This window comes from Manis javanica, chromosome X, assembly GCF_040802235.1.
Source record: "Manis javanica isolate MJ-LG chromosome X, MJ_LKY, whole genome shotgun sequence".
Classification (NCBI taxonomy): Eukaryota; Metazoa; Chordata; class Mammalia; order Pholidota; family Manidae; genus Manis; species Manis javanica.
In genome coordinates, this window is record NC_133174.1 from 57,001,167 (window position 1) to 57,027,139 (window position 25,973).

A 25,973-nucleotide genomic window follows, 5' to 3' on the forward strand; every position below is an offset into this window, starting at 1 on the left:
ATGTGGTGAGGGGGACTTGATAATATGGGTGAATGTAGTAACCACAATGTTTTTCATGTGAAACTTTCATAAGAGTGTACATGAATGACACCTCAAATAAAAAAAAATTAAAAAGAATGAGTACATCAATGACGGAAAAGGTGAAAGTTTCATGTACCATATAAACCTACCAGGGCAGGCATGATAGAGAGGTACAATGGTTTCTTTGAAATCTGGTCTGAAGTCATACACTAATAGTCTATGGGGCTGGTCAGTCTACTTATGGACAGTGCTATGGCGTTTGAATGAGAAGTCCTGGAAGGGTGCACTGAGCCCTGTGGACATGCTAACACACATTGCTGGCCCTCCTGTACAACTGCATGTGCAAACCAAAGAAGTATTTTGAAGCCAGGATATGGCCAGCAGAGCAACATCCTGCTGCGAGCCCCAACTTCACTATACCCTGGAGACTCTGTTGATTGGGTGTGGGCCTGTACATTTCAATACATGGACCAATGATAGCTGGCCCTTCTGGCACATTGGGGACAAGGCCTGGAAGCTTGCCTCCTGTGTGTTCCAGGAGTTACAACAGAGTGACTCACAAATATCACAGTAGTGTACCTAAAATGGCTGGGAGGTAAGAACATCCTACAGGGAAGTTTTGTTTTCTTTGTGGCCGGTGCATCTACCTCCAGTAGCCCTATATATTGACACATCTCTAAGTCCCACAGGGAGGGTGTGATGGTCTGGTATGCTAAGCCAGGATGAGACCCCATTCCTGCCACTGTCCTATCATAAGACCACTCTCTTGCATGCATCCTACCTGACAGACGGGATTTGCCTATGCTGGTATCATTAAAATATGTATCTTATTGCTCTTAAAGTTATTTTCTTCTACAGTCCTTGAGGCTTGGGCCTGCCTCCTGGCGACAGCTGATGCTTGCTGAGCATGCACTGAACTCCCTAATAGTTCAGCTGCTGGACTCTTGTGGAATGCACGAGCTCTGGATTTAATCTGAGTATTACTTTGAACCCAGCTGGACCCTCAGGCTTGAGGACTATCATGATTTTATTGCCACCTGTATTTCTTTTGTTATTGTACGTTATTAGTCTGGTTGCAGTGCTCCACTTTCGTCATACAGGGGCCATTGTGGAAGATGGGGAGTGTTTAGATTGTAAGGCAAGAATTCTGGAGGGGTGGGTTGTGGAATAAAGCACAGATTTTCCAGAATCCTCTGGCTGGCCTTTGCCCATTACATATACAGCTGCAGCTTACCACAGCCTCCAGGGCAAGGGGTAGAGAGAGAGTCCGTTCTCTCCTCCCCTCTGTTGCATAATTGGTTTGGTGCCTGTCAGTCACTGGGGACCCACCTGTGGAGTTCCTCCTGGAAGGGGTGGGTGGGGAAGTGGGCTCATGCCATGGTGGTAGAGAAGGAGAGAACCAAGCAGATTTTTGCTAGCAGGGACCAGGGAGAAAGGGAAGGAATGAGAGCGGTGGCCAGAGGGGATGGAGCCAGCCCTCATTGTGAGCAATAAAAGGTTTTTCCCAACCTGCCTTTCCCTTGACTGATTTCGGTCACACCAGTTTATTCTCCCTGGTTTGGGAACACGTTTCCCCCTAGAGCTCCATTGAGCAACTGCCAGTCTATAAGTATCTCATAAGAAAGAAATAAGATGTAGTGGTTTTAAAGATGAATACCAAATGTTAGAGAATTTTATATTGCTATTCTCATAGAAACAGCTTTTGTTTCATATGAATTATAAAAAAATGTCCATACTTGGTATTTGTAGTATTCTCAGATATACAAGCACTTTCCAATACTTAACAGATATTCATAATCTCCTGCTATTTACCAGTCTAAGAACTAGAATACAGTACAATCAAGACAATAAATGGCCTTGCCTTCAGGAATCCTGTATGCTGATCCACAGACCTTATGATAGCCAAGGGATGGTGTCATTGCCTTCTTTTAAAAATGATGAAACTGAAACTCAGATTATTTGACTTGGACTAGAAGCCAGGCTTCAGACCCCCCAGTTTTGTCTTTCTTTTATTCTGCCCTATTTCCTCATTAGCTTGACAATATTTGCCTTTAATGATCACTTTTAGATAAACTTGAAGGCTTTTTGATGACATATTTTCCCCATGTCTCTGAATTCATTCCACATGTGGGATTATTTTAAGAAGGTTCTCTATCATCATTTACATTATTAGAATATTTGTTGTGCTTTGTAATTTAAATTATGCTACAAAAGATAAGGGAAGTGAGAGAGCTACAAGCCTAATCATAAATACTTGTTTCCCTGCCCCATGATTCCAGTCTTCATTATTGAGCCCATGCCTCCACCTCACCATCACTTAGGTGATAAACTCCTCCATTGTCCACTGACCTCCTTGCCCACCATCAAACCTATTGCCAATTTAGGCAAAATTATCTTTGCCTTCCTCTTCTAATTTCCCTAGGCCACTGTTTGCTAAATATATGCCTTGTCTGAGCATATCCAGTAGCTCAGCACCACTTGAAGAAATCTAGGACTACACCTTACCTACAAATCCCACCTCTGCAGTACTCTGCACAGCAAGTGTTCAAATGCTATTGCCCAACTAAAACTTATGTTGAGGCATTTCTGAGTCTTTCATGTACCTTGGCTAAATCCTATCACTCTCATATTCAGGGAATCTCTCAGTCTTAACCCCTTGTATTTCTGCTGCCACCATTCCAATTCAGGCCCCTTACAGCACATACCCTTAATTCCCTTCCCTCCTATCACTTATTTTTATTCATATGACAAAAATCACAATCTTGATAACTTTCTGCCTACTTGGACCTTGTACCTATGTAGTGAAAGAGGCTGGAGAAAAACACATGGACATACTATCTGGTCTTACTTTAAATTCATGACCACAAAACTCATGTTAGACCTTTAATGCTGCCTTCCCAGTCCATTTCCTCCTTCCATTTTCTAGATTTTTTTCATACTTTCTCCTCAAACCCCCAACACCAGTGAACACATCCTCACTCTCAACTGAGATCTTTGCATACTATATTTGCATACTTCTTAAGAGCTTACAAAGTACATTTGCATGTCTTTTCTAACTTAAGAGTTCCCTCTTCTGTTGTAGGAAATGGCTAGTTTAAGCAGAATTCCTTAGAGCAAATGATTTGGTTATTCAGTTTGTTCTAGAATTTAGTTTACATATCTGCAGTTCAGAAGTCCTCACCATTTAAGGTCCACAGGTCAACTGGTGCTTGCATTTCTCATTCTGAAAAAGGATCCTCATACCTGCCCCACTTTCACACACTCACAGGAATATTATGTGAGCATTTGTCTGTACCGTGATTCTTTTCAACCTCAGAGCATAAAGAAACAGACTTGCCATCTTCATTCTCTGCCAGATTAATGCACAGGACTACAAAAGATAACTTTGAACTGGAGATTCAGTGATTACTTGTTTGGTCTCCAAGGTATATGATCAGTAATTTGCTATTTACGAAAAATGCCATTTTCACTATAGCCTAGAATACCTTCTAATTAAATATTAATGTTCCCTGTTTTAATATCTCTATGTATTGAAAATTTCAGAGCAAATAAGAATGAGCTTTAATTTTCTCAAAGTATACCTTTTTACTAAAGGGTTACTGTAGACAAGTGGGTCCTTCATAGAGTTGAAATGACTAGACCGATAGATGTTCAGATTATACCACTTTTCAGGAACATACCTTTTATGAAAATTCAGCTACACTTGTACAGGCAGGCCCTACTTTTCGCCACTGATGTTCCTGGAAACAGCATAAAAAATGTATCATATTTTCCAACAGGAACATTATAATTGGGGGTTGTGTTCCTGACCAAAGATTTAGCATCAAATAAATCATAGATATAATCAACAATGTGGCATAAAAGCAAAGATATAGGAACTATAAATCTCTAATCATTTAAAAGAGTTAAAAATTATACTCCAAGTCCTATAAAATGGATATAAATGTACTATATGCAATAATTATGCAAGGGAAACCAATGTATTATATGGTGTGCATAAAGCACTTAAAATACAACTCAATTGTATAGTAAATGTTATTTTAAAATAACCTTTTAGCTTCAAGAAATCTAATTTTAGCAAAAAGTCAATAATTTCTCGTGCTATCCTGCAATACAGAAATTCTTGTGGGACTGAGGGTAGCAATTGATCTCAGTGATCTAACCTTGTTTCTCAAACATGGCAGTGCATCAGAATCCCCTGAGCAGTTTTAAACATGCAGATTTCTAAGCCTGAACCCCAGAGACTCTGAGAAGGCCTCAGAGGCAAAGCAGGAATATGTATTTAAAAATTTTCCTAGGTGGAAAAAGATGATAGAGTAAGAAGGCAAGGCAAAGACCTCCCGAAATCACATATATGACATGTAAATATGACAAATACAACTAAACCCCAAAACGACCTGAAGACTTCAGAACTGACTGCCTAGATCTGGGTAAGCAGAGGAGACCTCTCAGAAAAGGGTAAAGTGGCAAAGCTAAGATTCAGCAGGACCCAAGCCCTCTCTCCACCCCAGCCCACAGGTGGGAGGAAGAGGAACAGAGCAGAGAGGGAGTAGAAGCCCAGGACCACTGAACACCTGGCCCTGGAGATCTCCAGGAACATGAACACACATAACATGGTATGCTAGTGATTAATGGGGTTGGACAACAAAGACAGACAGAACATGTGGTAAGGCTGAGATTCCAGCTGCTTGTGGAGAACAGGTATGCTCTACTGGCCCCATTGAGTATGTGGCCTGCAGTCAGCCAACTTCACCTGGCAGACATTGCAGCAGGGAAGGCAGATGGAAACACTCCTAGCTTTCTCAGCCCTGTTTTGGCCCAGCCAGAGAAGTACTGTGGGAGCTAGCCCCAGGAGCTCCTGCTTCCTGGCAGGCCCTGCTTCCACTCGCCTGTGGCTACTGTGATTGCTGCAGGCTGGGTGAAGGGCAGCTCTGCCCACAGCAACTCTAGTGGTGCACCCCCGAGTATTCTGCCAATGCACATGATTACGTGGTGGCCAACACAGCCCACCTGAAATCAGATCAATAAAAGCCAGACAGAAAAGTGCCCCACCCACTGCATGCCAACAGCTGGGGCTCCTGTATATGAAAGCGAATTGTCTTGAGTTTTTGGAACTAGAGGGTGCCTCCTCCATAAAGCTATTATTCCATAGGAAACACTTAAAAAATGGCAGAGGATTTTGGCCCAAACAAAACTACAAGACAAAACACTACACAGAGGGCTGAGTGAAACTGAAATCACCAATCTTCCTGATAAAGACATCAAATTAAAAGTCATAAACATGCTCACAGATCTACAGAAAGATATTCAAGATCTCAGGGAGGACCTCAACAAAAAGATAGATGACCTGCAAAAGAGTAACTCACAGCTGAAGAATACAGTATCTGAAATGAAAAATACAATGGAGGGATTTAATAGCAGGCTTTCACAGGTTGAAGTTGTAAATGATCTGGAAATTAGGGAGCAAATAAACAATGAAGCTGAAAAACAGAGAAGAAAGCATCTCTAGGAATGAAAGAATAATAAAAGAGCTGTGTGACTAATCCAGATGGAACAATACTCACCTAATAGACGAATCAGCAGAAGGAGAGACAAAGGGATAGAAAATCTCTTTGAGGAAATAACTGTTGAAAATTTCCTCAAACTGGGGAAGGAAATAGACACTCAGGTCATGGATGTACAGAGAGCCCCTAACAAAAGGAACCCTAGGAAGACAATACCAAGACATATAATGTTAAATGGCAAAGACCAAGACATATAATAATTAAATGACAAAGCTCAAGGATAAGGAGAGAATGTTGAAAGCAGGCAGAGAAAAAAGATTACTTATAAAGGAAACCCCACCAGGCTATCAGCAGACTTCTCAGCAGAAACTTTACAGGCCAGAAGGGAGTGGCATAAAATATTTAATATAATGAAACAGAAGGACCTCCAACCAAGAATACTCTACCCAGCAAGAATATAATTTCAATTTGAAGCAGGGATTAAACAATTTTCAGATAAACAAAAGTGGAAGGAATTCATCACCACTGAGCCAGCCGTACAGGATATGCTAAAACACCTGCTGTAGATGGAAATGTTCCTAAGAATAAATAGTTGTCACCAGTGAAAATAAACCCACAGTAAAGGCAGTAGACCAATTAATTAGGAAGCAAGTATGAAATTAAATCAACTACTCACAATATCAACAAAGGGATACACAAAAATAGCAGAATATGACACTTAATATATAAAGTGTGGAGGAGGAAGAGGAAGAAGGGGAAAGAAGGACCTTTAGATTGTGTTTGAAGTAGAGTAATCAGTGACTTAAGATACATTATTAGATAGTAAGGAAGCTATCCTTGAACCTTTGGTAACCACAAATCTAAAGCTTACAGTGGCAATAAGGACATACCTATCAATAATCACCTTAAATGTAAATGTACTGAATGCACCAGTCAAAACACATAGAGGGGCAGAATGGACATAAACAAGACATATTTATATGCTGCCTGCAAGAATCTCAGAGGACATACACAGACTAAATAAAAGTGAAGGTTTGTAGAAATATATTTCATGAAAATAATAGGGAGAGAAAAGCAAGAATAGCAGTACTTATATCAGACAAAATAGATCTCAAAACAAAGTCACAAGAAACAAAGAAGGACATTATATAATAACAAAGGGGTCAGTCCAACAAGAGTATATAACCATTGTAAATATCTATGCACCCTATATAGAAGCACATAAATATGTAAAACAAAGACTAACAGAATTAATGGAGGAAATAGACTGCAATACATTCATTTTAGGAAACTTTAACATACCACTCACATGAATAAATCAACCAGATAGAAAATAAGTAAGGAGACAGAGGCACTGAACAATGCATTAGAACCGATAGACCTAACAGACACCTACAGAACACTCCACCCAAAAGCAGCAGGATACACATTCTTCTCAAGTGTACATGGAACGTTTTCCAGAATAGATCACATACTAGGCCACAAAAAATGCCTCAATAAATTAAAAAAAATTTAAGCAGCTTCTAGACTGCAATGGTATGAAATTAGAAATAAATTACACCAAGAAAACAAAAAAGCCTACAAACACATGAATACTAAACAACATGCTTTTAAATAATCAATGGATCAATGAACAAATTAAAACAAAAATCAAACAATACATGGAGACAAAACAAAAATTAAACAGCCGAAAACATCTGGGATGCAACAAAAGCAGTTCTAAGAGGAAAGTACATAGTAAAACAGGCTTACCTCAAGAAACAAGAATAATCCCATATAAACAGTCTAAACTCACATTTAAAGAAACTAGGCAAAGAAGAACAAATGAACCCAAAAGTTAGTAGAAGGAGGGAAATAATAAAGATCAGAGCAGAAATAAATAAAATTGAGATGAATAAAACAATAGAAAGAATCAATGAAACCAGAAGCTGGTTCTTTGAGAAAATAAAACAGATAAACTCCTAGCCAGACTTATCAAGAAGAAGAAAGTGTACTCACATAAACAGAATCTGAAATTAAAAATGAATAATCACAATGGACACCACAGAAATACAAAGAATAATTAGTACTATGAAAAATTATATGCCAATAAGATGGACAACCTAGAAGAAATGGACAACTTTCTAGAAAAATACAACCTTCCAAGATGGACACAGAAACAAAAATCTGAGCAGACCAATCAGCAGCAAGGAAATTGAGCTGATCATTAAAAATCTACCTAGAGACAAAACCCTGGCACAGATGGCTTCACAACTGAATTTTATCAATCATTTAAGAAGAGTTAATACCCATCCTTCTTAAAGTATTCCAAAAAGTAGAAGAGGGAATACTTCCAAACTCATTATAATACCCAAACCAGACAAAGACATCAAAAAAAGAAAAATAAAATTATAGATCAGTATCCCTGATGAACATAGATGCCAAAATCCTCAACAATTAGAAAACTGAAATAAAAAATACATAAAAAAGATCATTAATCATGACCAAGTAGTATTTACTCCAGGGATGCAAGGATGGTACAATATTCATAAATCAATCAATGTCATACATCACATCAACAAAAAAGGACAAAAATCACATGATCATCTCAACAGATGCTGAAAAAGCATTTGACAAAATTCGACATCCATTTGTAATCAAAACTCTTAACAAAATGGGTATACAGGATACGTACTTCAACATTATAAAGGCCATATATGAAAAACCCACAGCCAACATCATACTTAATAGCAAAAATATGAAAGCTTTTCCTCTAATATCAGGAACAAGACAAGGATGCCCACTCTCACCACCTTTATTTAACAGTACTGGAGGTGCTAGCCATGGCAATCAGACAACACAAAGAGATAAATGGCATCCAAATTGGTAAGGAAGAAGTTAAGCTGTCATTCTTTGCGCATGACATGATATTATACATAGAAAACCCTAAAGACTCCACCAAAAAACTATTAGAAGTAATAACTGAATTCAGCAAAGTTGCAGGATTAAATTAATACACAGAAATCTGTTGCATTCCTATATACTAACAACGAATTAGCAGAAAGAGAAACCAGGAATAACAACTCCCTTTACAATTGCACCTAAAGAATAAAATACCTAGGAATAAACCTAACCAAGGAAGTGAAAGGCCTATACTTTGAAAACTACAAGACACTCATGAAAGAAATTAAAGAAGACACTAATAAATGGAAATCTATCTCATCATCAAGGATAGGAAGAATTAATATTGTCAGAATGGCCATCCTGCCTAAAGCAATCTAAAGATTCAGTGCAATCCCTATCAAAATACCAATGGCATTCTTCAATGAGCTAGAACAAATAGTTCAAAATTCATATGGAACCACAAAATAGCCCAAATAGCTAAAATCATCCTGAGAAAGAAGAGCAAGGCTGGGGGGATTTTGCTCCCTGACTGCAAGCTCTACTACAAAGCTGCAGTAATCAGAACAGTTTGGTACTGGCACAAGAACAGACCCACAGATCTATGGATCAGAATAGAGAGCCCTGATATAAACCCGCACATGTATGGTAAATTAATATATGATAAAGGAACCATGAATATACAGTGGGGAAAAGAGCCTCTTCAACAACTGGTGTTGGCAAAACTGGACAGCTACATGTCAGAGAATGAAACTGAATTATTGTCTAACTCAATACACCAAAGTAAACTCAAAATGGATCAAAGACTTGAATGTAAGTCATGAAACCATAAAACTCTTTAAAAAAATAGGCAAAAACCGCTTGAATATAAACATGAGCAACTTTTTCCTGGACACATCTCCTCAGGGAAGGGAAACAAAGTAAATGAACATGTGGAGCTACATTAAACTAAAAACCTTCTGTACAGCAAAAGATACCATCAGCAGAACAAAAAGGCATCCTACAGTATAGGTGAATATATTCATAAATGACTTATCCAATAGAGGGTTAACATCCAAAATATATAAAGAACTCATATACCTCAACACCCCAACACATAATCCGATTAAAACTTGGGTGGAGGACCTGAACAGACACTTCTCCTAAGAAGAAATAGAAATGGCCAACAGGCACATGCAAAGATGCTCAACATTGTTAATCATCAGGGAAATGCAAGTTAAAATCACAGTGAGATATCGCTTCACACCAGTTGGGATGGCCAATATCCAAACGGCAAGAAACAACAAATGTTGGTGAGGATGTGGAGAAAGGGGAACCCTCCTACACTGCTGGTGGGAATGTAAATTGGTTCAACCATTGTGGAAAGCAATATGGAGGTTCCTCAAAAAAGTATAAATAGAAATACCATTTTAGCCAGGAATTCCACTCTTGGGAATTTACCCTAAGAATGCAGGATCCCAGTTTGAAAAAGACATGTATACATTCCTGTGTTTATCACAGCACTATTTACAATAGCCAAGAAATGGAAGCAATCTAAGTGTCCATCAATAGATGAATGCATAAAGAAGAGGTGGTACATATATACAATGAAATATTATTCAGCCATAAAAGGAAAACAAATCCTACCATTTCCAATAATATGGATGGATCTAGAGGGTATTATACTTAGTGAAATAAGCCAGACAGAGAAAGACAAATACGGAATGATTTCACTCATTTGTGGAGTACAAAAACAAAGTAAACAGAAGGGTCAAAATAGCAGTAGACTCAGACACTGAGAAGGGACTAGTGATTACCAAAGGGGAGAGCTTTGGGAGGGTGGGGGCTCAGGAAGAAACGGATTATGGGGCACTATAATTTGAAATCTCAATATAGGTAAGTCACCGTGCTGGTAGTACAGCACGGAGAATACAATTAATGACTCTATAACATCTTACTATATTGATTGACTGCAATGGGGGAGGTGAGGACTTGATAGTATGAGTGAATGTTGAACTGTGTTGTGTATTTGAAGCCATGATAAAATTGTGTATCAATGATACTTTATTAAAAAGTAAGAATAAAAAATTCCTTAGGTGATTCTAATGCATGGCTGAGTTAAGAACCCTAGGCATGGATATGTGAGTACCTATTTTTCATTCTCCTCTTTTTCTTTTTTAAGTAAGCTGATACATTCAGAATGATTCCATTTACCATAAAATTTGTACTGGTAATAGATTTAATAAATGTTTCCAAGGCTTGCTTCTATTGAAAAACTTTTAAAAAAGTAAAGAGTGTCTTGAAATTTGAAAAACATTTTAATAAGTCAGGACTATCTCCACATTTCTCTACTCACCCACTCCTATCTGTAGCTTTGAATAGTCTTAGGGCTTGTATGAAACACGTGCTCTTAAATCATTTCTCCAAACATGACAGCTTTTTGAGAGCCATCAGTTCTTTACAATTGATTAGGAAGCAGTAAGAATTGCTAAGCCATTAATTGCTAGTTTTTTTTTAAGGAGCTGCACATGTCACCTACTAGAGATATTTATATCAAGCCTTTCTTCCCCTAGTAGATTAAAAGCTCCATGAAGGCAAAGACTAGGTCTTATATAGCTTTTATTTTCCACTGTAAATCCTAACACATAAGAGGAACTCAGTATATAGTTATTGAACAATAAGTTTTAACACCTCCCACAATTAGGAAGCCAGGCATAAGATGGTATTTTGTACCCAATACTTGTTCACTTTTGAGAAGATTGTTCTCTGGACCGGTTGCATTCATGGGTCCTAATGTGTGAACCTAAATCTTACTACTTAGTATTTGGAGTTGGGCGCCGCTTAGATAATGTTATACAACTTCCTCTTTTTTAAAATGAGAAAACTGATGCCTAGAGAAAAGGAAGTGCTTTAAGATTATCATGCCATGTTTCTATCCTTCCCCCCACCACCGTTTATCATATATTTGAGTACCTGCTATGTGCCAGCCTTAAGGAACTAATGGTCTGTTTCTTCTAGGATGTAAGAGGCAAGGTCATTTTCTGAAAAGGGGTAGAGTGGGGGGATTGTGCTCTGGTGGTTTGAGGAGAGTGAAGAATATTTGAAAAAGTTGTGGTAGATAGTGATAAGGAGTGTATTGACCAGAAAAATATGGCAAGATTGGTAAGTAGTATTCAAGGACCTGCTGTAGGTAGTAATTTTGATTTTATGTACTGAAAGCCATCTGGCATGTGACTTAGCCTCATAATTGGCTACTGGATACTGGTGCAGAGAAAGTGGATAGTAGGAATGATCAATGGTTGGACTTTGTGAAATGGGTACAAAACATCATCATCCTCATCAACAATATCATAGTGAGGCAAGAGATTTGTAGTTTTGGCAGTAGTGTTACTGCAGTGATGCACCATGGACCCTACGCTGAATAAAGAAGGAAGAGAAGAAAATTCTAATGAATAGGGAGAAGGCAGAGGAGGAAGCATCAGTGAACTGGAGATCTTGATGAGCTGGAAGAATAGTGATAGTGGGAGTAGTTGAACCAGCAACTTGGAAGGTTGTGGTGAAAGAACGGCATGTTTGAATTAGTGATCTTGGAGATGGGAGTGGTAAAGAGTGATGATGACAAGTTCCAAGGTGTTGGGAGTGGGTGGCTGACAGGTAATGGAAGGAGAGGGTTATTGAAGATGATGAGGTTAAGGAACTGAGTCATCAGTTTATTAGATGTACTGTTCCACACTTTCATTAAATTATGTACCTTTTAAGTGGTAATAAAAATAGACCCCACACCCAACCAATCTTTATTTAAAAAATCACTTAGAAGCAAAGTGAGGTTAATACATTCTATAGTTTGAGGCAATTCATGAGAGCTAATAATGTTCAGTAACTATTTCCTCCATGTTCAGTAGTTTTACTATGAAATTTATTGTCTGAATCAAGCTTTCTTTAAGTAAAAGTTGGGATCTTTCTTAGTGTTCACAAGAGACACATTTAAATGTCAGCTCTAGGACAGCTCTTCTAGGCTATTCAAAGTTCATTCTCCAAGGAATTTGAAGAGCTCTCAGAATGGATATGTTAAATTCGCTGTTGCAGCAAGAAAGATGTGTGTGAATTTTCTATCTCTGCCTCTGCTATGTCCTTTGTCTTGGCACACTGTCAGGTTTCCTCTTCTAAAAAATGGTTCCTTGAACCCTGCCTTACCCTCAGGCTGCTTTCTCCACTCTCTTCTTCCTTTCATTTCTATAAATACTTATCTTTCTCTACATGTATTGGAAAGAGCTATTTTTCTTGATGTATATTGGAGAGAAAAGAGCAATAATCCTACCATCATAACATACAGCTTTTGTCATTTGAGGGTGTACTTTTCCATATATGTAGATGCGTATGTGTTACCTGTTTGCATATATGTATATGTTTTTCATGGTTTTAATCAAAGATTGTAATTCTTATGAGGGTAGTAGGCCTGCTTTGCCTGCCACTATATATCCAGTATGTGCCTTCTACATTAGGAGGGGCATCATAATTAAATGTCACATGAATGAATGGCATATATTTTAAATTCATATTTTGATTTTTTTCTATTAAACATATCAAGCATATCCTGTTCTTTTCCATATTCTTTATAATATTTAACAAGTACCTTATTGTTTTAATATATCACAAATTACTATTTTCCTACAGCTGTACATTTCAAACAGTTTACATTTTTTTGGTATTACTGGCAGCAATGAAATGCATGCCTACCTGCATTTATGGATTTGTTTACTACTGTTGTTTTTTTTGAACAATTTTTTAAGATAAATTCCAAGGAGTGGGATTACTAGCAAAAGGGTGTGAATGTTTTTATTCTGTTAAGCTTATTGAAAGGATTGTACCTTTCTTAAATGCTTTGCAACTTGGCTTCTGCCCCTGCCACTTCCATGAAACATGTTTTCTCAAAAGTCACCAGTTGCTTCTTAATTGCCAGTTCAACCTGGTTGTTCCAAGAACATTCTTAATTCTCTTGCAATATTTTATACTAATTTACCATTACTTTCTTGAAACTCTTTCCTCTCTTGGGTTGATGACATGGCATTCTTCTGGTTCTCTTTCTACCTCCCTGACTGATTTTCTTCCTTGAACCCCCTGAATGTAACCTTTCCCATGGTTCTGTCCTATTCACTATAGCGCTATTATCTCTATATTAATAACCCTAAAACCTGTGTCTGTAGTTCTGACCTCTTAATCTCCAGACTTGCATTTCTTACTCACTAGCATGCCGTACCATATATTCACTATGTCTACAAATGAATTAATTTTCCCTCTCCAATCAGTTCCCCCTAACCATTCTTTTTCATGCAATGCTACTGTTATTTCTGGAGTCTGGATACCATGGAGACATTTTAATCTTTTTTCCTCCTTGCTCCAACCATTCCATCAGTTGCCCTGTTATGTAAATTCTAATTTCCCAATGTCCTGTGTTTCTTTCACTTTGTTTTTCCTGAATTCATTCATTCATTCAAAAATAGTTGAGAACTACTGTGTACCAGGCACTATTTAAGTCATCAAAGATATAATAGTGAATAAAGCAGACAAAAATCCTGGCCATCATGGAGTTGATATGCTTGTGGAGGAAGACACACAAGCAGGTAAGTAAAATATATAGGGTGTCATAATGAAAAGTTATATGGAGAAAGATTAGGGAAGTTGGGTAGGGAAGATTTGGACAGGGTATGTATGTGCACACAGTTTTAAATGGCATACACCAGTAAAATTAACTGAGAAGGCAACACTGATGCAGGTATTTGAAGAAGGTGAGGAGAGAGCCAGGCATATATGGAAGGGCACAAGTGAAGCATTCCAGGAAGAATGAGTAACAAGTGTAAAGACCCTGATACAGGAGAGATCATAGGGGTTCCAGAAATAGCAAAGTGGCACTGTGACTGAAGCAGTGTGAGTAAAAGGAAGGGTAGTAGGAGGTGAGGTCAGAGAGGTGAGGGAAGAGGACCAGATCAGGTGGGGCTTTGGAGGCCATTATAAAGACTTAAGCTTTTTTACTATGAGTGAAATGGGAAGCCATTAGAGGGTTCTGAGCAAAACAGCAAGCAGCTCTGAGTTTTTTATTGGCATGAAAGCTCTGGCGGCTGGGTTGAGACTAGACTGTAGCAGGGCAAAGGTTGAAGCAGAAAGTAATAATGAGGTTATTGCATTAAGCCAGGCAAGAGTTGTTGATGTCTTGAACCAGGATAGTGGTAGTGAAAGTGGTAAAATATTGTTGGATTCTCTATTTGCTTTTGATTGGATGTGGAATGTGAGAGGAGATAAAGGAGACAAGGATAACTTCAAGGTTTTGGTCTGAACTGGGAGAATGTGTTTTTCAGTTATTTGTGTGTGTATGTGCATGTATGTGTGATATCTTGATTCTTGGAACTCCCATAATTCATGTTGTTATGTTACTTTCCTTAATTACTTTTCAGCTGGGCAGTATAAACATTCTCCATAAATATTCATTAGTAAATCTGATCTCCTTTCCTAGCCTCTCTCCTCACTCCAAGTTCTTCCTTCATAAAGTGAGGCACTAATCATGTGATCATCGTCAGTGGCTTCCAATTGCCCTTAATTTAGCAGGCAGAGTTCTCAGTCTTGTATTCAAGGCCCCTTCATAATTATCAACCCAACCTATTTTTTCAACTCTATCCTCTACTATTCACTTATATGTTACAGAGAAATTGGCTTAGTGCTCCTTGAATATTGTGTTTGAATCAACATTTAACATATTACAGATCATGTTTATTTGGTGCAGGCATATATTTTATTGCACATTATTACACTTCACAGATACTGTGTTTCTTACAAACTGAAGGTTTCTGGCAACCCTGCATCAAGCAAGTCTATCAACAATATGTTTCCAACAGCATTTGCTCACTTTGTGTCCCTGTGTAAAGTTTTAGTAATTCTTACAATCTTTCAAATATTTTTTCATTATTATTCTTTTTGTTATGGTGATCTATGATCAGTGATCTTTGATGCTGTTATTGTAATTATTTCAAGGCACCAAAAACTGCACATATAAGACATGAACTTAATTGGTACATATGTGTGTTCTGACTACCTCACCAACCAGCTGTTTTCCCATCTCTCTTCCTTCTCAGAGCCTCCCTATTTTCTGAGACACAACAATTAGTCCCATTAATAACCCTACAATGGTTTCTAAGTGTTCAAGTGAAAGGAAGAGTTTCACACCTCTCACTTTAAATCAAAAGCTAGTAATGATTAAGCATAGTGAATAAGGTATGTTGAAAGCAAAGAAAGGCTGAAGGCTAGGCCTTTTGTGCCAACCAGTTAGTCAAGTTGTGAATGCAACAGTTCTTGAAGGAAATGAAAAGTGCTCCTCCTGTGAACACACAAATGGTAAGAAAGCAAAGCAGACTTACTGCTGATATGGAGAAAGTTTTAGTGGTCTGGACAGAAGATCAAACCAGCCACAACATTCTCTTAAGCCAAAGCCTGATGCAGAGCAAGGCCCTAACTCTCTTCAATTCTAGGAAGGCTGAGAGAGGTTAAGGAGGCTACGGGAGAAAATTCTGAAGCTAGTAGAGGTTGGTTCGTGAGGTTTAAGGAAAGAAGCCATCTCCATAACATCAAAGTGCAAGGTGAAACAGCAGGTATTGAGGTAGAAGCTGCAGCAAGTTATCCAGAAAATCTAGCTAAGATATTTAATGAAGGTAGGTACACTGAAAACTGATTTTCGATGCAGACCAAACAGCTTCTATTGGAAGAAGAAGCCATCTAGGACTTTCATAGCTAGGGAGGAGAAGTCAATGCCTGGCTTCAAAGCTTCCAAGGACAGGCAGCCTCTCCTGTTAGGGGCTAATGCAGCCAGTGATAGTAAGTTGAAACCAAGGCTCATCTGCCATTCTGAAATCCCAGGGCCCTTAATAATTATGCTAAATCTGCTCTGCCTGTGCTCTATAAATGGAATAACACAGGCTGCATAACAGCTCATCTGTTGACGACATGGTTTACTGAATAGTTGAAGCCCACTGTTGAGACCTGCTAGCCAGAAAAAAGATTCCTTTAAAGAAGGATGCCATTAAGAACATTCACGGGAAGAGGCCAAAATGCCAACATGAACAGGAGTTTGGAAGAATTGATTCCAGCCTTCAAGAGTGACTTCGAGGGGTTCAAGACTTCAGTGGAGGCACTAACTGAGATGTGGTGGAGACAGCAAGAGAACTAGAATTAGAAGTGGAGCCTGAAGATGTGACCAAATGGCTGCAATCTCATGATAAAACTTGAAGAGATGAGGAGTGTTTCTTATGGTGAGCAAAGAAAGTGGTTTCTTGAGATGGAATCTACTCCCGGTGAAGATGATGTGAAGACTGTTAAATGACAACAGAGGATTCAGAGTATTACATAAACTTAGCTGATAAAGCAATGGCAGGGTTTGAGAGGACTAACTCCAACTTTGAAACCAGTTCTACTGTGGGTAAAATGCTACGCAACAGCATTGCATGCTAAAGAGAAATCATTCGTGAAAGGAGGAGACAATTGATGTGGCAGACTTCACTGTTGTCTTATTTTAAATAAGTTGCCATAGCCACCCTAACTTAAGCAACCAACACCCTGATTAGTCAGCAGCCATACCAATAGTGAGGCAAGACCCTCTACCTGCAAAAAGACTGGGACTCATTTAAAGCTCAGATGAAGGTTAGCATTTGGTAGCAATGAAATATATCTTAATAAAGGTATGTACATTGTCTTCTTAGACACGATGCTATTATACACTTAATAGATAAAGTATAGTATAAATATAACTTTTATATGCAGTGGGAAACCAAAAAATTCATTTGACTTTTTAAAATTAAGGTATCATTAATATGCAGTCTTATGCTCAAGTTTCACATGAGCAACATTGTGGTTACTACATTCCCCCCTATTATCAAATCCCCACCACATACTCCATAACAGTCACTGTCTATCAGCATAGTAAGATGCTATAGAGTCATTTGACTTTTTTATTGTGATGTTTGGTTTATTGCAGTAGAATAAACTGGAATCACATCTGCAATATCTCCAAGGTATTCCAGTATAGCATAATGGTTAAGAATGGATAGTCTTATAACTTGGACACCCTGTGTTTGAAATGTGGTTTCATTTTGCGTTGTGTGCTTTTAGGCCATTTATTTAACCTGTGTGCCTCAGTTTTCTCTCTGTAAAACTGAGATAATAGTAATCTACTTCATAGAGATATTTTGAGGATGGAAGGAATTTGTATGTAAACAGTGCTGGACACATTTTAAGTACTCTAATATGTTAACTTTTTGTTGTTTCTGTTACTGTTTCTCTCAATCCTTTTCTCTCTCCCTCTCCCCTCCTTCACCCTGCATTACAATATCAGCTCTGTGAGGGCAGGGATTTTTGTCTGTTTTGTTCTATCCCCACTAACTACAACAGTGTCTGAAACATAAGAAACACTCAGTAAATATTTATAGAATGAATGCTTGTAGATTCCTCAGCCTGAAATGTCTACTACTGATGCCTCTTCCTCCTAGTCTTTCCTTTAAGAACCTGTCCAGTCTATAATGCTCATCAATGAATGCCATTTTTTTTCCATAGAATGCTTTTTGATTTTCTCATCCTTCTCTCCAAACAAAATTTAATCTCTCAGTTGTTTGAACTTGAGTAATATCTTATTTGTGCTTTTCTTATATCCTTTATTTCTCTTTGCCTTTCATCTTAGTCATTTGTATCCTATCTTGCCTACTAGATATTAAGTTCTTAAAGCACAGAATATGTATTACTCATTTTTGTATCCCCTGTGGTATGTAGTATAATGCCTTGAGCATGGTAGATGCTTAGTAAACATTTGCTGATTGAAATGAATTGAATTTCTCCTGTTTATATGCTTAGTTTTATATGAATTTTCAGATTTCTAAGTCATGCTTCCAAAGTATTAAATCTCTATGCAATTTATTTCTTATGTGTCCGAAATGTTCAAGCTTAGAAAGATTGTACTTTTTTATGTGCAGTTGCAGAAGAAGTAGATCTGTCTTAATGAAACCTTGTTTTAATTGCCTAAGAATTTTATACCATATCATGAATTATTCTAATAGTAAAGGAGAGGGTTTATCAAATATGATAGCATATAGCTGGAATTCAGTGGTCTAGTAACCTATCCTAAGAACTAGAATGGAGAAAAAGGGCTTTCTGCAGATGAAGTATGTGTCACAAAACCCATGCACTTAAGCTCATGTACTTTATAGGGTAAGCTCCTCAAATCCTCACTCATGATTTATTTACTCATCATTATGCTTGAATCATGATTATCAGATTTTCCAGCCAACAGCAGTGGAGAGAGCAATATAGAAATATTTGAAAAGCTCCTAGAAGATAGTAGGAGGGAGGGATAGCTGACTATAAGGAAAGAAACATAAAAAACAAAAAACAGACCAAGGACTCACAGCAGGGTGAGTCCTCTGTTGCTTAAATCAGCCCTCTATTCCTTAAATTGGCCTTCAGGGCATCAGTGTGTTACAACAGTACAGTACTTAATGTTCATAATAATCCAAATTCATCACAAAATGATAAATTGTGATCATCCACCATATTCTACATATGTAGATAAACATTCAGTATTGTGACTAGATTTCTATCCAACAGATTAGAGTAAAAATGGTTTGTTTAGAAAATAATAAGCACTTAACTAGCTTGACAACTTAGGTAACTCATTCCTGAGACTGTATGGATAATCAAGGTTTTCCTGCATTCAATATGTACTTCCATTTTCAGGTCCCTCTAACTAGAATTGAAATACAATGATGAGGCACCATGAGGCAGTGAATCCATAAAAATGAATTGTTTATTCACACTACATTTATAACATAGGAAATATGATTATAGAACAGATGTTGACTGATTTAAATGCTGTATGCTCAGTCATGTTAGTGTTTATTTGATAAGGAATGCCATTTGTTTAGTATTGTTCATTTATTCAGTGACTGTAGCCTGGAATTTTATTAGATGCTGCATAACTGTACATCTCTATCCATCAGAATGCTGAGAGAATCTGAGCTTGAATGAGATTTGATAAGAACTAGGAACTTCTTTTTAGCTTGGGGAGTAAAGAAGGAAAGAAGTCTTTATTTTGGAATGTTTTCAAATTTAAACCTCTTTGTTTTGTTTTATTTAATTTATATATGGAGCCAGAACACAAAAGCAACTAGTATTCTGGCAGTATTTATTCCTTTTTGAACTTTTCTCTGAAAACTTGCATTTTTATAAAAGCCTTGTCAGTAACTACCGAGGGAGAGAGAGAGAACCAAGAAAACTTCCTGAAATGGAACCATTTGCAACTGATGTGTTTCTGAATAATGGAGAAAACTAAAATTTAATTTAATAAGTACTGCAAAACTAAACAGTTCTTATGTTTGAAATAAATTATTCAACTAATTTTTTATTCTCCCTCGGAGCCTGTTAGCAAATATCTTTTGAATTCAAATATATTTGAATAAATAGATGTAGGACCTAGATAATTTGGATAAGTCATTTCAAAACCTGGATTAACTATGACATAAAGAACTAACATCTTAGGCGATCTTGCAACATATTGTACAATTTAAGATATAGTGAAACAGATTTTTAAAATTAAGACCTTAAGCAACATATTTGAGAATGAACTTTATTTTTAAGAATAAGATAAATAAGTTTCTAGCTTCCCACCCAAATCCTTGTGTGTATATTTTGCCCTCTTGAGAAAGGCAGAAGAGGATTTTTAATTGTTGCCAATGCAGATCAAGAGTTGTCAGCTAACCTCTATCAGATATACAACCAAACTGAAGTCAGTTCAGAAGGATGTAATGTTGTATAAATGAAGTGTTATTCAGTATTATAAATTTCCTGTAATCTCTATAAATAGTCTTTATTATAATAATAATCTGTTGTCAGTATTTATGGGTCTATTTCTTTTTTGTTTTGTGTTTTAGATTCCACAGGTAAGTGAAATATGGTATTTGTCTTTCTCTGATTCATTTCACTTAGCATGATTATCCTCTAGGTCCATTCATATTGTTGCAAATGGCAAGATTTCCTTCTTTTTATGGCTAAGTTATATTCCATTGTGTATACGTACCACATCTTCTTTATCCATTGATTTATTGGTGTGCACTTGGGTTGCTTCTATATCTTTGCTATTGTAAATAATGCAGCAATGAACATAGGTGTGCATATTGATGGTTACCTTAGGTAGGTGGGGGTGGGAGGTGATGGGTGAAATAGGTGAAGGGGATAATGAGGTTACAAAGTTCAAATTGTAAAATAAGTTAGTCATAGGAATGAAAGTACAACATACAGAATGTAACAAATAATAATATAATATCTTGGTATGGTAACAGGGGGTAACTGCACTTACTGTGGCAAGCATCCAGTAATGTATATAATTATTAATTCACTGTGTTGTACATCTTAAACTAATATAATATTGTATATCAACTTTATTCTGATATAAAAATAAACATGCAGACATAAAAATAACAATAATAAACCCAATGTATGTTAAAATAAATACCATTTTTGATGAACAGTAACTATAATTTCTACTCTTCATCAGGAACATTCATGTGAAATGGTATTTCTTTTCCCACAAGTGCACTGTAGTAAAGAATACAATGGCCACTAGTATAGATTGGTGCCTTGCCTTAATCCATGCCAAGGTGACAACAGTTTTACTCACCACTGCTTTTATTTTCACAACAGCTTTATTGAGATGTAATTCACATACCATACACTTGACCTATTTAAAGTGTACAATTAAATAGTTTTTAGTAATTTACAGAATTGTGCAACCATCATCAAAATTAATTTTAGAGTCATAAAAAGAGGCTCAATATCCATAACCAGTCATTCCCCATTTCCCTCTAATCTTCCCTTCAACCTCTAGTAACCATCAATTCATTTTCTGTTTCAGATTGGACTACTCTGGACATTTCAAACAAATGGAATCATATAATATATGTGGGTTTTTTTTCTTTTTCATTCAGCATGGTATTTTCAATGTTTATCCATGTTGTAGCATGAATCAGCATTTTGTTATTTTTTTTATGTTTAAAGAATATTCCATTGTATGGATTCTACATTTTGTTTATCCATTCATCAGTGGATTTGGTTGATTCTACTTTTTGGCTATTATGTCTAATGCTGCTATAAATACATGTGTACATGTTTTTGTGTGGATGTTTGTTTTCTCTTGAGTGTATACACAGGAGTGAAATTTCTGGGTCATATGGTAACTCTAAGTTTAACTTTTTGAGGGGCTGCCAGACTGTTTTCCAAAGTGACTGCACCATTTTACAATCCTGAAAAGAATGTAGGAGCGTTAGAATTTTTCCACATCCTCACCAACACTTGTTATTATCTGTCTTTTTTATTATGTCCATCCTAATGAGTGAAATGATATTTCAATTTTGGTTTTGATTTGTATTTCCCTAAAGACTGATATTGGGCATCTTTTTTATGTGCTTATTGGCTAATTATATATCTCCTTTGGAGAAATACCTATGCAAATCTTTTGCCTCTTTTTTAACTGAGTTTTTTTTAATTGAGTTTATTTAATTGAGTTTTTTATTAATTGAGTTATATATATATATAACCTGTAAATATTGTCTCCAATTCTGTGGGTTGTTTTTTACATGTTCTTGATGGTGTCCTTTGTAGGATGAAAGGTTTTAATTTTGATAATGTCCAATTTATATATTTTTTCTTTTGCTGTTTTTGGTGTAATTTCTAAGAAACTATTGCCTAATCCAAGTTTACAAGGATTTACTCCAGCTTTCTTTTAAGGGTTTTATAATTTTAGCTCATACTTTGAAGTTTGTGATCCATTTTGAGTTAATGTACCTCTGTGATATAAAGAAAGGGCACAAATTCATTCTTTTGCATATTGTTGAGCAGTTGTCCTAGCACTCTTTGTTAAAGACTGTTATTTCCCCCATTGAATTGAATTGTCCTGTCACCCTTGTGAAAAATCAATTGATTGTAAATGTTAAGTTTATTTCTGGACTCTCAATTCTAATCCATTGATCTATATATGTCTGTGCTTAGGCCAGTACCACTCTGTCTTGATTATTGTGTAGCTTTATAGTATGTTTTGAAATCAGGAAGTGTGTATCCTCTCACTTTGTTCCTTTTCAAGATTGTTTTGGCTATTCTGTGCTCCTTGAATTTCCATATGAGTTTTAAAATCATCCTGTCTATTTCTGCAAAGATTCTGGATGGGATTTTGATTTTGATTATGTTGAATCTGTAGATGAATTTGGGAAGTATTGCCACCTTAACAGTATTAAGTCTTCCAGTCTGTGGCCATGGAATGCCATTCCATTTATTTAGGTCTTCTTTACATTCTTTCAATAATGTTCTATAGTTATTGGTATATAAGTTTTACTCTTATTTTGTCAAATTTATTCCTAAGAATTTTTAAAAATTTTTGTCAGACTTATTGTGAGATACCATGTAATGTTATATAAGTTTAAGGTGTACAAGATTATATACATATAAATGTACACATATGTTTTTCAAAATGATTACCAAAGAAAGGTTAGTTAACATATCCATCACTTCACATAGGTACCGTTTTTTTGGTGTGTGTGATGAGAACATTTAAGACCTACTTTCTTATCCACTCTCAAATATATAATACAGTATTATTAATTTTAGTCATCGTGCTGTACATTAGAACCCCAGAACTTATTTGTCTCATAACTGGAAGTGTATACCCTTTACCACCTTCACCCATCTTCCTCCCACCCTTGGCAACCACCAATCTATTCTCTGTTTCTATGAGTTAAGGTTTTTTTTGATTCCACATATAAGTGAAACCATACAGTATTTGTCATTCTCTGTCTGACTTATTTTTCTTAGCATAATTCCTTCTGGGTTCATTCATGTTGTCACAAAGGCAGGATTTCCTCCTTTTAGTGGCTGAATAATATTATATTCTGTGTGTGTGTATGTGTGTGTCATTTTCTTTATCCATTCATCCATTGAAGGACATTTAGGTTGTTTCCCTGTCTTGGCTATTGTAAATAATACTTCTACGAATAAGCTGGGGATGCAGGTATTTCCTTGAAATGGTGATTTCACTTCCTTTGGAGATATATTCACAGCAGGATTGGTGGGTCATAGGGTAGTTCTATTTTTAATTTCTTGATGAACCTCCATGTATTTTTTTATAGTGGTTATACTAATGAACATTCCCACCAGTAGTGTACCAGAGTTCCTTTTCCCCATCAGCACCTGTTATGTCTTGTCTTTTTGATATCAGCCATTCTAACTGGTTTGATATGAGATCTCATTATGGTTTGGCTTTGCATTTCCTGATGGTTAGTGATGTCAAACACCTTTTCATGTACCTATTGGCGATTTGTACATCTTCCTTGGAAAAATATTTGTTAGGTCCTTTGCCCATTTTTTAATCAGATTATTGTTTTTATTTTTGGTGGTATTGTAAATGGGATTTTTAAAATTTCACTTCCAGTTGTTCTTTACAATTATAGATACACAACGTTTTTATACTGATTTTTTAAATTATTATTTAGGTAGTTTATTAGCTCTAGTTGTGTGTGTTTGTGTGTGTGTATGTGTGTTTGTGTGTTTATGTGTGTATTCCTTAGGATTATTTTTATATATTGTCAGATCATCTACAGGTAGAGATAGGTTTTCTTCTTCCTTTCCAATCTGGACACCTTTTATTTATTATTGACCAATGTCATAGCTATAACTTCTAATACAATATTGAATAAAAGTGGTGAGAGCAGACAACTTTGGCTTGTTCAAGTTTTCACCATTTACTATGAATTTCACTCTGGGTCTTCCTTAGGGTCCCTATATCCAGTTAGGAAGTTTCTTTCCATCCCTAATTTGCTGAGTGTATTTATCATGAAAAAGTACTGAACTTTTCAACATGTTCTTTATGTCATTTGAAATATTCATGTTTTTTCCCTTCATTCTTTTTATATGGTGCATATCATTAATTGATTATCTAATGTTAAACCTTGCATTCCTGGGATGAATCCCACTTGGGCATAATGTATCCATCAGCTATTGGTTTATAATTTTCCTTTCTAATGATATCTATGTCTGGTTTTGGTATAGAGTAATTCTGACCTCATAGAATAAGTAGGCAAGTGTTCCTTGTTCTTCTGTATCATGGAAAAATTTATAAAAGATAGGGGCCAATTGTTCTTTAAATGTTTATTAGAATTCAGCAGTGAAACTGAGTCTTGTCTTTGTACATTGTTTTTGATTACTAATTTAATTTCTTTACTTGTTACAGTTCTATTCATATTTTCAATTTCTTTTTCATTCAGTTATGGTAGTCTTTTTCATTCCAGGGATCTGGCCATTTTAGCAAAGTTATCTAATTTGTATACATACACTTGTTCATGGTATTCCTTTGTAATCCTTTTTATATCTGTAAAAGTCAATACATTTCTATTTTGAGTTTTCTGAGAAACCTCCATACCATTTGACCCAGGAATTTACCCTAAGAATGCAGTACTCCAGTTTGAAAAGGACAGATGCACCCCTATGTTTGTCGCTGCACTATTTACAATAGCCAAGATATGGAAGCAACCTAAATGTCCATCAGTAGATGAATGGATAAAGAAGATGTGGTACATATACACCATGGAATATTACTCAGCCATAAGAAAAAAACAGATCCTACCATTTGCGACAACATGGATGGAGCTAGAGGATATTAAGCTCAGTGAAATAAGCCAGGTGGAGAAAGACAAATGCCAAATGATTTCACTCATATGTGGAGTATAAGAACAAAGGAAAACTGAAGGAACAAAACAGCAGCATATTCAAAGAACCCAAGAATGGACTAATAGTTACCAAAGAGAAAGGGACTGGGGAGGATGGGTGTGAAGGGAGGGACAAGGGCAGGGAGAAAGAACGGGGGCATTACGATTAGCATGTATAGTGGGGAGGGGACAGGGAGGGCTGTGCAACACAGAGAAGACAAGTACTGATATTACAGCATCTTACTACGCTGATGGACAGTGACTGTGAAGGAGTATGGTGGGGGGCACTTGGTGAAGGGGGGAGCCTAGTAATCATAATGTTCTTCATGTAATTGTAGATTAATGATACCAAAATAAAAAAAAAGATGAATGCACCACTCACCTAAGAGGAAATTAATGGATACAAATCAACTATACAATACTATCTTTCATGGAGAAAGTCAATTGAAATATAACAAATCTTCAAGTGTTAAAAAAAAAGTCAATATACTGTCAAAGGTAATGTGTGCTCTTTCATTCCTGATTTTAGTAATTTCAGTATTTATTTTTGCTTCATCAGCTTAATTAAAGATTTGTCAATTTTTTTGATTTTGTTATCATTAATCTACAATTACATGAAGAACATTAAGTTTACTAGGCTCTCCCCTACCCCAAGTCCCCCCCCAAACCCCATTACAGTCACTGTCCATCAGCATAGTAAGATGTTGTAGAATCACTACTTGTCTTCTCTGTGTTGCACAGCCCACCCCTTTCCCCTACCCTCCACATTATACATGCTAATCATAATACCCCCTTTCTTCTCCCCCGCCCTTAT

The 25,973-nt window shown here is 36.6% G+C and overlaps 1 protein-coding gene across 16 annotated transcripts in view; it reads left to right on the plus strand.

The window, feature by feature from the left end:
- EDA (ectodysplasin A) overlaps positions 1-25,973 on the plus strand; it is a 629,675-nt gene that overhangs the window by 75,478 nt on the left and 528,224 nt on the right. The window contains exon 2 of one of the 16 annotated variants that reach the window (XM_073228164.1): positions 21,322-21,868. The exons of the other annotated variants lie outside the window; for them this stretch is intronic. Coding sequence (XP_073084265.1) covers positions 21,322-21,363 — 42 coding nt within the window. The 3' untranslated portion in view covers positions 21,364-21,868. Of the gene's footprint in view, positions 1-21,321; positions 21,869-25,973 lie in introns of those variants that run through there. 16 annotated transcript variants of the gene reach the window in all.